This window comes from Triturus cristatus, chromosome 4_2, assembly GCF_964204655.1.
Source record: "Triturus cristatus chromosome 4_2, aTriCri1.1, whole genome shotgun sequence".
Classification (NCBI taxonomy): domain Eukaryota; kingdom Metazoa; phylum Chordata; class Amphibia; order Caudata; family Salamandridae; genus Triturus; species Triturus cristatus.
Genome location: NC_140586.1, coordinates 778234334 through 778249236, shown reverse-complemented (window position 1 = coordinate 778249236; position 14903 = coordinate 778234334). Strand labels below are relative to the sequence as shown.

At 38.8% G+C, this 14903-nt stretch overlaps 1 protein-coding gene across 1 annotated transcript in view; it reads right to left on the bottom strand.

The window, feature by feature from the left end:
• Nucleotides 1-14903, bottom strand: part of LOC146835026 (cytochrome P450 4B1-like) — a 253521-nt gene that overhangs the window by 187201 nt on the left and 51417 nt on the right. Inside the window, exon 4 of the mRNA XM_085602688.1 lies at nucleotides 14108-14235. Coding sequence (XP_085458814.1) covers nucleotides 14108-14235 — 128 coding nt within the window. The remainder of the gene's footprint in view (nucleotides 1-14107; nucleotides 14236-14903) is intronic.

The following is a 14903-nucleotide window of genomic DNA, read 5'->3' as shown; positions in this document are numbered from 1 at the left end:
CTGTAGGCATAGTTAGAAAATAGCATTTAAAAAATCTTTGAAATTCACTGAAAAAACCATAGGTTTCAGGGGCGTTATAGTTAGCTTGGCTTTTCACTTGTACAAAACCATTGAAATTGCCCCGTTATAGTTAGTTAAGCTAACTATAACTCGTGCGCCCGCAATGCACTGCTGATGACGTCACATATTACATCACTCATGACATGGTCAGTGACATCACTCATGACATCACTGATGACATCATCCTTCTGATAGAGTGGCAGACCTCCTCTCCCCCTAATATAACCTTTGATACACACATTCAAAAATAGAAACTAAAATTTTCAAAACAATGGACATACCAATACCAGTTACAACAACCTATTCAGTAATTCTAAAATCCACATACACATCCACTCATTCACCAACAGTCCTATACAGTCACTCATACATGTACTCACTCATCATATGTACTCATACACCTATACATCCTGTTACACAACGCCACTCATCCATAGAGTTACTCACACACAAAGTCACTCATGCTAATAAAGAATTAAACATCCATTTACTTGCATATACACTTATACACACACCACCACACTTACTTCTACAGAAACTTACACATACTTAGTCTTTTAAACAATCACTTATAGAAACACATACTTATTCATACAGGAACTCTTTCAATCTCTCACTCTCACATATACTCACTTATATACACCAATAGTCACATATACTAGTTTAAAACATATGTAGTTACTCATAAAGACACTACTGAGACAGTCATTCACTCACTAACACACCCATGCACACACTCATCCACCTATACAGTCCTGCACACATGCTGTCTTCAACACATACAAACAGTGAGTCACTCATTCATGCACCTATGCACTACGTCATACCCCCCACCGAACCATACAGACACTCAGACACTCATACTGATACTCAAAAAACCAACTAATAACCTATATAGACACTCATGTAGCTACTCACCAACCCATACAGCCACTTATACACAAAGTGAGAGACTGATACAGATATTTACATATTTAAACATTACTCACTAAGCCATGTATTCACTAAGATACACTTAATCAGTGTCACTGACCATGTCATGAGTGGTGTAATATGTGACGTCATCAGCAGTGCATTGCGGCGCGCGAGTTATAGTTAGCTGAACTAACTATAACGGGGGAATGTCAATGGTTTTGTACGAGTGAAAAGTCCAGCTAACTATAACGCCCCTGAAACCTATGGTTTTTTCAGTGAATTTCTAAGGGTTTTTAAATGCTAATTCCTAACTATAACGTGCCTGAAACCTATGGTTTTTTCAGTGAATATATATATATATATATATATATGGCCCAAGGGAAAACAAAGTTCACTGGGCCAATCAGAATGCTCCATTTTTAAACTGGCACTCCTGTGAGAGTTTCTCAAGTCTCCTGCATATCCAACTGTCCAGATATCTATATTGTTATTAACTTTATTTTCTCACAAACTATTTAACGAATTTACATCAAATTGCAAAAAAGCACAATCTGGGGATTTTGCATTGTGGGACCCCCCTTTTTTCCCAGCCCCCACTTGACAGATCACCCCCAAACATTTCTTGCACAAACAAGTCAAAAAGTAGAACCTTGGAAAGTTCAGTGGAGATTCGTCAAACGGGGCCAAAGTTATAAGCAACTCTAAAAATGCTCTTCCCATGGAACAGCTGACCTAACTATGACTACCATCACTTTGGTCCTAACTATAACTACCTAGATATGGTTAGGACCAAATTGGTGGTAGTTATAGTTAGGTTTTTCGAGTTGCTAATAACTTTGGCCCCGTTTGACGAATCTCCATGGAACTTTCCAATTATCTACTTTTTGACTAGTTGGTGCATGGAAAATTTGGGGATTAGAAATACTTTGTCCCCCAGGGGCACCCAGAAGGACATCCCCTCGGGCCCAAAATAAACGGCAAAAGCCGCCTCAATCCTGCAGGACTCGCTTGGGATCGTAAAAAACAAAAACAGAAAAAAACCAAAATGGTGGCCAGGGACACTTTGTTTTATTAGTGGGAGAGGGGGCATGCAGCCTCTATTCCATAGCCTTCATAGGCCATGGGGAGCCCTGATGCTGAAATTAATGCATATGGGGAGGGGGGCAACGCAGCCCTGTACCCCAAGCAATCAGAGGCCCCGGGAGCCCACCTCCAGGGCCAAAATTATTCAAAATCGGTAGGGGACATGTGTCCCCCATTCCTGAGCCATTAGAGGCCCTGGAGAGTCCATACCCCGGGCCAAAATGTCTAAAAATGGGGAGGGGTCCATGCGGCCCACTTCCTTGAGCCTCTAAAAGCCATGGGGAGCCCATCCCTGGGGCTACAATTATTAAAAATGAGGAAGGGGTCTATAGTCCCCTTACCCGAGCCTCTAAAGGTCCTGGGGATCCCATCAACCAGGGCCGCGAAAGTTATTAAAAGGGAGGGGGGGGGAACGTGCCACCTCTCGACGAGGAAAATATTGGTCCCACGGAGCTCATCTCCTGGGGTCGGCTTACTAGCTACGCCATGGGGAGTCAACCCATGGAATATAGCCATTTCTCTGCCCACACCAGTGCGGGCAGGGTAAACTGTGTTTACACGCGCTTGGAGTGAGTATTTTTTAATCTCCCACCAAACAGGAGAAAGCATAAAGTCTGCTGCCAGCTGGCAGAATCTTTGAAATGCTCCTGTCAGCTGAGAGCAGACTTTTGTTTGTTTCCCTGCCTGCACTGATGTGGCTGGGAAAGAGATTAAGAGACTGTTCCCACCCAGAGGGAGCAGCATAAGTAGCTTCTCCCTCCGGGCGGGATCATTGACATCACCCGCGGCATGCGGAGGGATGATTGGGGCAAAGGAGGGAGACAGCTGGGGCCACAAGAACCTTGGGGTTCCCCCTGCATCCCCAAACAAAGTGGACACCCACTTTAATTGATGCAGGCGCCTCTCCTTTAACTAAACAAATATTAGCCCTAGGGATGGGGTCCCCAGGGCATAACAAGGCTTCAGGAGGGTGGCCATGTGGCCCCCCTGTCCCTCTTTAATATTAGTAGTGGCCCTGGTTGATGGGGTCCCCAGAGCCCAATAAAGCATAAGGAGGAGGACACAAGGCCCACATCTCCTTTAATTAAAAAAAAAGGGCGCAGGCAGTTTGGGTTCACAGGGCCTAATAAGGCTTGGGGAATGGGGCCTTGCAGCCCTACCATTAATAAAAAATAAAAAAAAAACACAAGGAGATGGGGTTCTCAGGGCCTAATTAAGCTTGGGGAGGGGGGCCATGAGCCCCCTCACCTTCAAAAACATAAGGTCCTGTGGCTAACGAATGAATGTCAGAATCACGATGTATTTTTTTCGACAATGTCAAAAACAGAGCCACTTCCCCGCATGTTTCTATCATGAGTGTTTCATTACAATCCCCATTACTATGAACGGCTTTTTTCACGTTCATTTTTGATGAACTTCATTACAACGAAAAATGCCTTTTACAGCACAACGCATGTAAAATAAACGTGTTGAGTGTTTAATTAAAGTTAAACATACCGCTGCAAGTTCAACGGTAAATCAACTGCAGCCTGCATCTCAAGGTGGCTTGATCCTGCATTTTTAGCTCGATTGATCCTGTTGCATTGAGACTGTGAGGGGAAAGCTTGATAGTCCTACCTTTCAGAAAATGAAAAAAGGCTTCCCAAGGTAAAATGGCACGCTTTGAATACCAGTAACATTTTTGGAGAATTAAAGTTACTAAAAAGGACACAAACTTTGTTTGTGTGTGATTTCTTTTTTTAAAAAGCAATCCAAAACATATTTTAGTAACTAAAAATGATCATCTTTAGAAAAACATATAACAGAAAGCTGTTCAGTTGCTGTCTGCTACTGAAGAGCACCAGATGCTTCTGAAAGGTTCGCTGTGGTAACATTTTGTTAGAGGACACAGAGCTACCTAGCGGTTCGGTAAGTACTTCTTAAACAACCTTAAGCAATACAGTTTCATTAATACAAATAGAATTATTTAAAAGTAAAAAAAGAATTCTGTCATTTAAGTGTCCTGTGTCATTATCACTCATCCCATTGCACAGGCAGAGGAGTTAAACTGGAGCAGACAGTTCTTAGTACAACAGAGAATAACCACTCTGCCTCTGCAATGGAGACTGAAGTGAGAGAACATGTTCAACATATAAAAATGCTTGACTCCACCTCCATTGATCTCTGTGGCTCAGTTTTTCGAGAAGCATCACAAAACATTCCCATACATGTTGCTAGCAGTATGCCTTCCATTCCTAATCTCTTTAGAATGGTTCAAAGAAGAAAACAGGCAAGTAATGTGTAGACCCACAAACATACTCCGACATTAACATACCCCTTGAACTAACTTTAACTTTTAGTAATGAACCATTTCTTCTGAATGACAACGAAAACCCTCTTAAAAGAATACTAATTTTTAGCTCATCCCAAAAAACTAATAACCCTAGAGAATAGTGAAATTTGGATGATGGATGCGACCTTTATATCCATGCCCAATCCATTTTTCCAAATTTACACTATTCAGGCAAACATTAATAATACCACTGTACCATTAGTATATAGTTTACTCCCTGATAAGCTGTCCTCAACCTATTTAGAAGTTTTGTCTGTAGTTAAAGCAAAACCAATTACAAAAAGTCCTATAAAAGTGATAACTGACAATGAATTATCAATGATAAACACAATAACCAAATTATAGCCTGACTGCCAAATTTGAGGATTTTTTTTCACTTTTCTCAGGCATGTTGGCGTAAAGTACAAAAAACATCCTTTGTTGAGGATTACTTTTCAAACAGTAAACTTCAATTTTAAATTGCAGAAGCTGACAGCGTAAGCTTTTGTGCCTCCTGAAAGTGTGGAAGAATTTTACACTGCAATTTCTGAATCTGAATATTTTATCCAAAATGTAGAAAAATTGGCACCCTTACTCAATCACTTTGAGGACACCTGGATTGGCTCTCTAAGCAGGTTGGATCGCAGGAGGAAGCCAAAATTTGCAATTCAATGGTAGAACTGCTACACAACATGTTTAGAAGGAAGCGCAAAAACTAACATCAGTCAGTCAGTCAATAAACTTTTTCGGTCTTTTACAACCATAAAAGTATACAAATAGGCAACATATCATTCAATAAAATAGGTGGTCGGAATAGTAGAATAATCAAGACACATTCTTAAGCCTATAATCCTCAAATCTTAAAATATTATTTTAAAATTTTCTAAAACAAACAATTTCATTTTTAAAGCTTGCAGACATTCAAATATTTCTCACAGCGTTACTTTTGTCCTTTCATAGATCATTCTCTGACATTTAAGGAACTCTTTAACTTTTTTAATGTATTTCCCCAAGGCACAAGCTATATCGAAATTAATCATTTCCACTAAAAGGTTTACAGCTTGTGCCCTGTATCTAATATCGTATTTTTTCAAAATCGGACATAAAAACTCTCTTCGTATTTCTAAAACCTTCTGACAATCCAATAATAGATGTAAAATATTGCATGTAGTTCCTAAAGTGCATGCGCATTTTCCTTTGTTGTTTATCATAGAGCTTTTTACCCCTTTGTTTGCGTAGCAAGGGTTTACCCCAATTCTTAATCTTAGCACTTCTTGCCTTAGCAGACAACTAGGTAGCCTGTCAATGTAGGGATAGTGTAGTTCCTTTTGCCATGCTGAGCCATGGAAAACTGAGCTTTTCCACAAGAGGTAGTCTTTGTCCTGAGCTCGAGAAATTTCTTGTCCCAGGATCCTAAGTTCCCTCTTATCTATATTTAGTTGGAGTGACTGGGGACATAACTTAAGCTTTAACATACAACATGCTTTATTGATAGGGGCTCTAATCCCTTTTGCCCAGGTCAGCTCACTATTTGCAATTTCGTTCTTACACCATTGTGAGATTTTTTTAACCTCACCTGATCCCAAGCGCTGCCGGAAGCGTAATAAAGCCATGCAAGCTGTTATACCCCATGAGGTGATTCCCAATTCTAGTCTCACTGCCTGTACCATAGACGATCTAGGCAGAGAGAATAGATTTTTCTGAATGTTTCCCTCCTTTTTATCCCACCCATTTTTGCCACTCAAATAAAGTACCTCTGCACCGTACAAAAAAAGTGGGGAGGGACCATTGCTAGATAAGCCTTTAGGACAGGTCTATCTGACATTTCACCATACACAATATTAAATCTTTGTAATCCCTTCACTGAAGCCGATGCCTTCATTTTTAGTGCATCAAAATGGGTATACCATTGCAGGCTGCTCTCAAACCATATCCCCAGGTATTCTGTACTTTTTCCAACTTCTCAGTGCCCAGATACCAGGAAAACCTTGTTTTTCTTCTACCAAAACATAAGATCTTGGTGTTCTCCTTGTTAACAAGTTTTTTGACTTGACACTATGCTTTAAACATGTTTACTTTTCTTTGTAGACCAATCTCCGTCTGGTCCATAATTACCAGATCATCCACGTAAAGTAAGCATGAAATATGTTTTCCACCTAGTTTTTGGCTTGCCCCTCTTACGTTAGCTACGTTTAGGGGCAAGTCTGGTCTAACAATGCAATTGAGCGATGACATAATTCCTTCAACAAAGCAATTGGCAAACATCATGCCAACCTATACCATTTCATGGAAATTCTGAAGAAGGAACAGAGTTTTCAAGAAATGAGAATTGCGCAATCACTTGCAGGCAGACTGAATCCACGTATTTAAAAAAAAGCAAGGTAATGTCTGAACGACCATTTGCCAAATTACAACAGTTTTCATTGATGGTGGCTCCAGACTACCTGGAGAGTCTTGCATACATCCAACATTATTAACACAAATACCCTTACCAGTAGATTGCTTGCCTGTTTTCGAATTCCCCCACAATTAAATTGACATTTTTTACAACATTTTTAACCAAATTCAGATTTTTTTTATTTTTGTATTAGCGGTTTACATCTCCTCCGTATTATTTTTAGTTAGTGTGTATTTGCATTGCAAAAAAAGTAATTTAACTCAGTTGAGAGGGTGAGCTGCTACAACCGTCATGGGATGTTACTTTATGTTTATGACATAATTCACATATTTTTGTAACTCACTGACAAGCTAACAACCTCTGCACTTCTGCCTTACAGTAAAGATAGCCAGGAATGTACTATAATTAAGTGCCTAAACCCTTTCTACCCTATCACTACTGTTTGCCTTCCATTTCATACTGAAAGCATCCCCTTTTGAAGTATATAAAGTTTATAGGCATTATTGAGGCATGTGTCTTATGTTTGAAAAAGACTATTATTTATCATTTAATGCAATGTAACTGTTTTTATTTCAAATGAATTTTTTAAATATTCCTCAAGTGTTGTACATAAAATGTTCACTTTAAAAGACAGTGTTCCATCATGAAAATAAATTACATCTTAGTTATTACTTCTATAAATGTATTAGTCAATAAAAAAACTTGACTTGCAAACCATGTGTTTTCTTTCATATCAAAAGTTGATGATCTTCTGAACATGTACTTGTTCTTGTAAATACAGGTGTATAGAAAGGAAAAGTTAATTATAGTTAGTATTTGATTGTGGAAAAGTTTATTTTCTTTTGCTTTTTTTTAATTTAAATTTATAGACTCACAAAGTAATCATTTAGGTAATATAAAAAGGAAATTGTGAGTATTTGCAACCATCCAAAATCCCATCCCTATTTCCTAAAGTATCCAGAATCAGAACATAAGTTGCAACAGTTTGATTCATAGATTAAAAGTGTCTTAATTTGAAATCATAGGTAATAAACATTTAACATTAATATCGAGCAATGTCGAGGTATTAATACACTTCCCCACACCCATAACCATTTTTTCTTTGACATCCCACTCCTAAAAGCAAGTGTCTCAACCTATATAGAAAGTGTTTCCATTAATTTTAAAAATTTTAGCTCTTACAGTAATTCTAGTTTTAAAGCTCAAAAAGTAAGTTAATATTATGCACGTACAAAGATAAGTACACAAGTATTATTATACTTCCCCACCCCAAACCTCGTATTTCTCTAGCATTCCCACCCCTAAAAGTAAGGGTCTACTGTGTTATAGCAAGTGTTTCATTTTAATTAACACTTAACCACTCTCTTTATTTCTAAATTCCTTGTCATATGAATTTTCTGAACAAAACCTACGTATTTACATTAGTACCCAAGTATAAACACACTCACCCCCCCAACCCCTTTTTTTCAATGGCACCCATCCCTAAAAGTAAGGATATAAACCGTTAAAGCAAGTGTTTTCAATAAATGACTTGATTTCTAAATTCCACTGCATATACATTTCTGATTAATACCCAGGTATTTATGTAAATACTCACGTATTCATATACTTCCCCACTCATTCCATTCATCTGGCATCCTGTCCCGAAAAATAAATGTCTACTACAGTAAAACAATTTTTTTTTAAATTATTACAAATCTACAGTTTTTTAAAGAAAAATGCAAAGAGAAAAAAATATTTGCAGATTAATACTCCGGTATTTAAACTACTAACTGAATATTAATGCACTTCCCTAGTCAAAACCCCTTTTACCTGAGATATTCCACCCCAAAAGTAATTGGCCCTCTTTAATACTTATAAAATAATTATCACTTATAATAATTGTTTGAAAAAATCAGAATAATAAACGTGTTCATATTAGTTCCAAATTATCAATAAACCCCCTAGACCTTTAACCATCTCACAATGTGTCTATAAAATTAATCGCCTTAGCCGAGAACCCACCACTGGTGTGCAGCGAGACCGGAGGGGTGGGTCCACAAGGGATGGGGCCTATGGGAAAAGCTGTGCTGCAAGGAAAACAAGACAACTTTTGCATGTATTTCCTGAGTATGCTAGGGCTTACGTGCAGTGGAGGCTAGTAAACTTTGAAAGTGGTAGGGCATTAACTGCATCCTGGAACTGGAACAAGTAAGCATGTGGAGTGAGTGAGTATGAACTCATTATAGAAGGTTTGGGGCAGGGACAGTTCTGCTGTGAAAATATTTGCAAACCAGGGAAAAATAGGGCATTTTTCAAGAGTATTTCCCCATAAATTCTGTAACACTCCAGAGGGTCTGTGAGGGCACTTTTGTTTTGAGCCAAACAAGCTTTACTGGCATTAGAGGTCTAGAATCTCACCCTCCACAAGATTATCCACACAAAATAGTGGCAAATAGAACTTTACATGTAATATCTCCTAAACAAATAATTAATGCTTTATACATTTTTAGGGCTGGCTTTAGTACTGGTGGAGCCCTGGGAGACAATGTTTGTTTGTGCACCACCAATGAACACTTCGCCACGGTTTCCCTTACTATCACCATCTGACAAAGCTCCTCTAGTCACGATAACCACTGTCTCTTAGATTCATATAGTATTATTGCACAACTCAAATCAGTTTAAGGTATCAAAACACTTTACATCACACACACATTGCACAGAGACAATAATATGTGTGTAAATCAGTGCATAGGAAATGTTACATAAGACAGAGGCCTACAAGGTGTAGGAGTCACATGTCATTCATGCAGGTAGGCAGTATAGAGTCCTAGGCCTTGAAATGCACAAATTCAGAATAAAAAATGTAACACCAATGTTAGGGGTTTTCTTTAATAAAAAGAATGTATTTATACACAGATTACCCCTTTTTTCAATATTAGATTATAGAAAGAATGAGCAAATAAAACCTGTTGCTCTAATATATTCCTTGCAGTTTGTATCCAGCTCTTTGGTGACAGTTAATAGCTCACCCAGTGACCTATTTATAGGATTTGCATTTTGTGGACTAAATGCCACACGTTCTTTCCAGCAGGCATATTAACCCTCTCCGCAACGATGAGTCTAAAACCACATTCCAGACAAAGCTCCTGTCTCCCTTCAAAAAAACATTAATCACTGGAGTTATCTTTACTTTTTTTATTGCTCTTTTAAATTTGCTGGGTCAATAAAAATGGCGTGCTTGCCCTAGAGCATTATATTATGCATTATGCTGGCAATGTAATGCCTGGCATGGTGATGCCTATCAGCATAACCACCATTGTTACAACAATGTTGTTGCAATTGCCGTTGTGTTTTTGCCAGGCATTGTAATGACATTGTCGGAATGCCTGACGGGGTTATGCCAATTGGCATAACCACTGGTGTTACATAAACGTCATTGTAATGCCTTGCATGGTAATCACGCTGTCGTGGTTTAGCTCTCAATAGAAAGGCTTTTAGTTTATAAGCCTTCCTCAAAAGTGATGTTTCCCGTGGCTAACACCCTGCCGTATACAGCCTTTGGGTGTGTGGAGCGGGGGGGTTGGACTTACGGATGGTAATAAAATATTATTTTATGTTAAGAAAAAATGAAGAAATTCGCTGGAAAGAAAACAAAGGTTAAAATAACTTTATAGTTAGGTAAATATGTCAGTGGCACATTAACTATTTGAACAAAAAAAAAACACAGAAATTCGCCAGTTATAATTAGCAGCGCTAACTTTAACTTGTGCTCCCGCTGTGCACTGCTAATGACCTCATAAATTACATCACTCATGAGATGTACTATGACATCACTGATGACATCTCAAATGTCATCACTGATAACATCATCCAATGAGAGTGTTTGTTTGTTTTATAGTTTACATAGTGGCAGGTAACTACTGTATCACTTTTCTACCTAATGTTGTACAACCTGTGTCCAGCTAAGCGGTGTAAGTGCTTAGAAAACGCATGTGCTGATAATGTTCCATTGGTGTGTGGAGGTATTGAACACATTCAAAATCCCTTTATTGAAGAGTAATTATGTGCACATGACAATTGGAGACTTACGGTCATTATGTTCCACACAAATGTTTTGGTACTGAAGAAAAAGTTTCCAGCAGGGCAAAGAGTCTACGTACTACATACTAAGGGCCTAACAATGTAGTTCGGAATCTGACCAACTCCTTGTCTGATTGGTTTCCGACCGACTCGGTTCAGGGAGTCCGACCGATGTATTACGATAGTTCCAAACACTGTTCGGTCGGACTCCTATTGACTTCAATTGGACCCTGTGTTCCAACCGACAACACAGGTTCCCATTGAAAAAAGGGGTGGGTGCGGAAAACCTTGCACCTTGTGGCGGGCACCCCATGGTGCCTGTCACACTGTGCATGGTTGGAAAGAGGGGATCCATGGGTACCCCACGGGCTTCAACCGGATGCCCCCGGCTTAAGGGGGGGCCTGCTACGGGCCCCCAAAGTCGGTTTCTGACAGCCAATCCGTGTCAAAATGACAAAGTCAGATCGGCTGTAGGAATCCGACATCGTAATCGGTTCATCGGAAACGCAGCCCTTAGAGCTCTACGAGTCAACTCTGACCGACTAGGACTCTCCGAATGCCAGTCGGAACCGATGCGGAATGACCGACCGACTACCTTGTATCGTAATCGGTCAGAAATGTTTGCAAGTCGGTTGGAAACTTGCCTTCCGACACAGGTTCGGTGAAACCGAATGCCATTCGGTGCCTTTCCAACTGACATCGTAATTCGGCCGTAGGTATTCTAAGCAGTCTTCAGTTATTAGACAGAATTGTCTCAGCATGACAATTTCTACTTGGCATAGAAAATTGTGTGCACCAGGTACTAACCCATGAACATATTTATTTTATTTATTTACTCATTTGTACGGTGCATCGAATCATCCCCAGGGTGATTCATGTGCTTTTTTGCTTCAGAAGATGGGCTATCTGTAAAATGTGCACCACAATATGAAGTTTGCAGGTAGTATAATGTTTAGCACCTTTAGACCTTGGCTATTTTAAGTGAATAGTTGCTCTTTTGGACAAGTTTTGCTTAGAGTGCACACTGTTCTTAGTAGATACTTTTTAATACTCTGTGGTGTATTTGTCATGAAAGCTTTTCTGTCTGCAAATACAGTGGTACAGAGTAAACTCACTCCATAGAGTAAACAGTGCAAAACAGTACCCACTTTTGTACTTATATTCACTTTATTTCTGGTTTCAGTGACTGTCAAGCGTTTCATACAGGTAAATACTGTAGGGCATTATTTTGTAACTGGGCATCGGTATCTAGAGGAACTTGGTTTTCCCTGAACAGTTGTATCCAGATTGAACACAGTGTGCAGGATAAGTTACCCTTTCGGTAATTGTTCTGATTGATTGATTGATTTCATCTGTGGTTTATAGCCCATATGTACTCGAGTACCCATGAAGTGTGTGGTATTGGGTCAATGCTGCACATAACACAAGCTTGTTTGACGTATGGGGTTGGATGTATGATAGCAGTAATGAATCTTCTTATTACTCTGAGCTAACTTAATTTAATACTTCTAATGCTACACCCATTTATAGAGCAATGTGTACAAAAAAAGCTTGGATGATGTCATCAGTGATGTCATCAATGATGTCATTTGAGATGTCATCTGTGATGTAATATATCAGCAGTGCATGGCGGGGGTGCAAGTTATATGTAGCTCTGCTAACTATAACTGGTGAATTTCTGTTTTCTTTTAGTTCAAAAGGTTAATGTAGTCACTGACATATTTACCTAACTATACACTACTTTTAACTTTGTTTTTTTGTCAGTGAATATATATTACCCATATTACGCAATGGTGATTGCCACTGGGTAGTTATAATTAGAACCACATTTCCACAGGAAAATAATTTTTTGCTTCACTAATATCTTTTGAGCTGCCTTCACGAAACGATCCCAAAAGTCTAATCCACCCCAGTTCCTTCCTGGAACGTTTCTAGATGATCACATCAAGCAGTGAATGAGTAATGGGGGGGTCCAAAAATGTGTTTTCCCCATGCAATTTCCCATAGGAGAATTGAACAGCGATTCAGAAAATAAAGCTGAACGGAATTACATCAAATGTGGCAGAAAGCTAGATCTTTACACAAAAAGCATGCTTCTTGTGATTTGGTGTAAATCTATTGATTAGTTTTTGAGAAATTAAGGTTCAAAATTTTTGGTACATTTCAGGCCTTGTACTACAGCATAGATCCACATTGCCGCAACCTTAAATCAAGTGATCTGATTGGAAGGTCCCAACATGAATAAAATGTTGCCGCCACCAATTGACCACTCGGGGACTCGGCTGCTGTTTCCAAACAAAACACATTTAGAAAAAGCCTTAGAGGGCATGGTAGGTGTAACCTCACCCCCTGAGTGCAGTGGGGTCCCAGAAGAACCCTCCTGAAGTGCAAATCCAAAAATATACTATTTTGCAGTGCTGCGGATCTGCAGTGTCACTGTGGCACTCTGGGTGGCCGTCCTGTGATTCAACTGACAAACTTCAGGTCTGCTGCGCTTTGAAATAAAAAAGTAAAAATAAAAGGGTGGGCATGTGGGCCGAAGGCCATGCATGAAGCACGGGTTGGTATAGTAAGGTATGCTGAAAAAAAATACTTCACGTTAAAAAAAAGAAATTTGCAGAAAAAAAAAAGATTGAAAGTGACATTGTAGTTAGGTATGTTAATACTATTTTACTTTATATTAAAAATTATCTTTATGACTAAAACAAAAACACTGAAATTCACCAGTTATTGTTAACTGAAGTACCTATAGCTTGCGTCATTAAGTGAGTATAACTCATGCCCTCGCCAGGCACAGCTTATGCCCACACATATTACACTGCTCATGATATATTAAATGATAGCACTGCTAACATTACTGATACCATCACTGATGACGTCATTTATGAAAAAACTGTGCATGGCAGGGGAACAAGTTATGGTTTCTTCAGTTACTTCAGTTAACTATAACTGGTGAACTCCAGTGTTATTTCGGGCATCAAATGCTGTATTGTTACTGATATTTTCACCTAACTATAATGTCACTTTAACAGCTGCTTTTTTTAGTGAATAGTATACACACACACAGATATATAGTCGAAGGGCAGTGGGTAAAATTGTCAAAGAATGAATACACAGTATGATGGGATACCTTCACACAGCGGAATCCCACAAGACCATGGGGCTCTTAGAGCAAACCATTATCCTATACCTTCTCCAGCAAATATGAACTTAGACACATTTGAAATGCTTGTATTTAGAAATGTAACATTGGTGAGAATAGCAATATCAATCCATACCAACATAATTTTGGTTGATTTTGAAATCATTTTCACGTAGGGTTTTAACACATCGTAGTGAAATCCTGGTGTCAACAGTCGACGATGCTGAAACCACTTTGGCCCAGATAAGACCAGCAATCCTTTCCCTACAGGACAAGTATAATAATCAAGCAGTTAAATGTGGAACAAACTATGGTGAGGACAAGCTTTTCAGGAGATACACACGTTCAAAGCATTTTATTCATCGATCAAACCATTGCAAATCACTGTCTATTTAAATTTCAAAACTTAAACTATTCTAATGAGCTACTTTTCCTGGAAATCCAACAAAGCCTGAGTAAAAAAGTGGGTATTCCTTTAAGAAACATTGATATTAAATGTATTTTATTTTCTTGAACATACTACTCTAATAACTATGTACGGGAAATCAGTATCTTTGTCTTTGATTTTTACAGCATTCAATTGCTTTTTATCTAGGTGTGTGCTATTCAAAAACCACATCACTACAAATATACATCCATACATTTATTCTCTATCAAAATGTCAACAGTGAAAATTGACACATCCTAATGAAAATTCTGTTGAATGGAAAACATGAATGTTTTTTTATCCTGACTTCACACAACAAACATGTTGCAAACTGTATACCCAATTACACAGTTGCTTATCTCTTCTGACTGGACTCATATTGGACTTTCCAAAGGAACTCAGAGATTAAGGAGTTTTTTTTCACATATTCATGGATGAATGTCTGCTCTGTCAGGCAGCCATGTCTGTCACGGTACACACCCCCTCTCTTGCAGAGAACAAATGC